This window comes from Penaeus monodon, chromosome 3 (genome assembly GCF_015228065.2).
Source record: "Penaeus monodon isolate SGIC_2016 chromosome 3, NSTDA_Pmon_1, whole genome shotgun sequence".
NCBI classification, from domain to species: domain Eukaryota; kingdom Metazoa; phylum Arthropoda; class Malacostraca; order Decapoda; family Penaeidae; genus Penaeus; species Penaeus monodon.
The window spans coordinates 19,493,246-19,495,745 of NC_051388.1; the positions used below are offsets into that span (position 1 = coordinate 19,493,246).

General features: G+C 41.6%; 1 protein-coding gene across 1 annotated transcript; it reads left to right on the forward strand.

Moving 5' to 3' along the window:
- Positions 1–18: 18 nt before the first annotated feature.
- Positions 19–738, forward strand: LOC119585478 (serine/threonine-protein phosphatase 4 regulatory subunit 1-like; the record flags this gene model as incomplete). The annotated part of the gene is given in 3 exon segments (XM_037934127.1): positions 19–36; positions 160–422; positions 672–738. Coding segments are annotated over 3 exon segments (348 nt in total), but the record flags the coding sequence as incomplete, so codon positions are not given.
- Positions 739–2,500: the final 1,762 nt, after the last annotated feature.

Sequence of the window (2,500 nt, forward strand, 5' to 3'; positions counted from 1 at the left end):
AAATGGTACACATCAGAACGCACTTGTTACACGGTGGTAAGTGCTTCTCCCAGGGAGATTCTTTAATGAACAGTGAGAGTAGACTGTGGTAGTAGGTTTCGAGAAGAATTTCGTTATGGGAGTTCTGAGTCACAATTGTGTTTTTTTTTTTTTTTTCAGGTATGCCAGCTGGTGCGACAACTAGGCTGTGAGGGCGACCAAAAGTACGTGGAGGCGATTAGCGAACAGCTGAAGGTCCGATTCGCATATGCCTCCACGTGGTCGCAGCGGCAGTCATATGCCTTCCTGTGTGGGAGACTCGTGGCTGAACAAGCGCTGCCACTGCCCGACTGGTGCCGACTCTTCCTCCCGAACCTGATCCTCCTGGCGAGCGACAGGGGCCCTACCGGTCCGCATCCAAAAAAGAAAAGAGGACGTGCCAAGTGCTGGCGACCCCATTTCTTGCTTATTGAATTATAGTGTGTATGGTGGGTTCGTTATGACGCAGTAGTGGTTGTGCCGCTACATGTATTGAGCTATTTGTGGAGGTCTTTACTATCAGCATCTGACAAAAAATGTATACGAAAAAGTAAATTAGTTGTATATAAACCGATGAATGAATGTAATGCAAAAGTATATGAACCCCACCCCAATCACATTAGCGATAACAACAATGCTTTCTTGACCCACAGAGTACTGCCAGAACCCAGAGAACGAGGCGACACACAAGTACAAGACACTCGAGCAGCTACGCAATGAACAAAGACAGAGACGTGGGTCACGTCGCCAGCTATCCCGTCAACACCGAAGTCTTCGTTGACCCTCAAGACCCTACGTTATAATGGAGGTTATACTAGACTTCCTCCTTTCTACTCTTCCTTTATCTTCTCTCCTTTCTCTCTTCCTGCCATCACGGGTGTGCAATATGCACCAGCACACCATAAAATCTTGATTTGTGAAGAATAAGGCAACTAGGTTCATTGCCATTTCTCTCTCGCTCTGTCTTTCGAGTGAAAATGAGCGTTTCAAACCAATTTACAGCAAGAATTGAGCCTGAAAAGATATAATTGATTTTTAGGTTCAATATGAAGGGTAATTTCACATTGAAAATGAAATCCCCCTTAGACCTATACTCATTTATTGTGCTTTAAAAAGATATTGATATATATATCATCAAACTTCACCTCCATATTGGTACAGAATACGTGTGTCCAATGTTTGGTGAGATGAGAGGTGCATTATAAGGCTGTGCATCTTACAGGTGACTCCCCTTGTTATAATAATCACATGTACGCTGTTATATTGATGCTCACTGTTCTTTGGATGGGCAGCCCAAACATTTTATGTGCTTTGAAAAGTACATATTTATGTACTCTTTGATTGATAAGACAAATTTTATTATAGCCGATATCATGATACATGATTATTCATTTGGCTTATGTTGTAAATTGGGATGTGTATAACAACTTGTGGGTTGTAGCTTGTTCCTTTTTACAGAAGAAGTTTTTGATTTTTATATATATATATAGCATTTTGGTCCTTGTAGGTCCCATGAAATGATTACACTATAAAAAGCTTTTAATCGTCTAAAACTTCCTTTACTGTGTCATTGAGGAACTGTTTTGTTTGCCTCTAGGGCCAGCCAGCATTGGGGAAAAGTGCTCACTGAACAAAGCTCAGCCTGTGTTATCACAGTCCGATGAGGGAAAAGTCATTGGTGTTCGGGCAAGAACCTACCACTCCTTTTTGAAAGATTAATTTTTTTATTTTCTAAAGAAAAATCTCTCTTACTTTCTCTGTATGTTAACCTGCATTGTGATCTTTAAAAAAATGGGCAGTTGCTGATTTTTGGGGGTGAAATTTTGTAACCAGATAATCGGTTCACTTCAATGAACAAAGGTTGAGGTGAATAGTCATTGACTGATTCTTTTTTATCACATTATTTTTGTCTGTCAGTAGATAAATTTGATCAGTCAAACGTTGTCTGAATTTTGTATTATAGTGCAGGATCTGTATGAGTGTCTTTTTTTTTCATTTTCTTATCACGCATTCAGTTGTCTGTTCAAAGATACTTAAAAAGTCTCATGGTGCATGAAAAAAGTGACCATGAAATTGAGTTCCAAGTTAATGCCGTAAAGCATATGCTGATACATTAAGAAAGGTTAACTTCCAAGCAAGTGCTTACACCCCCCCCCCCTTGATTAATGCTTGGAGCATTTTATCATATCCCTCGAGTTGTCTTTCAGTGCGGCCGAAAGAAAAGAAAAATTCCTACCTAAAATGCTTAGCTACACGATCCATTCCAAAGCATTCATACCGGTGTGTATGTGTGAGAGTGTGTGTGCGTCTCTCTCTGCATTTGTACTCGTGCATCCTCGAGCGAACGGCACTCCAGGCCAGCATCTCTCGACTGCAAGGCGCCTGCTCGCTCCTCCTGTGGCCGGGCGCTTTCCGCTCTGGCCCGAACAAGATGAGGTATCTCTTCCCCGGACAAACACTCAGGGTTATTCGCAGATGAAAC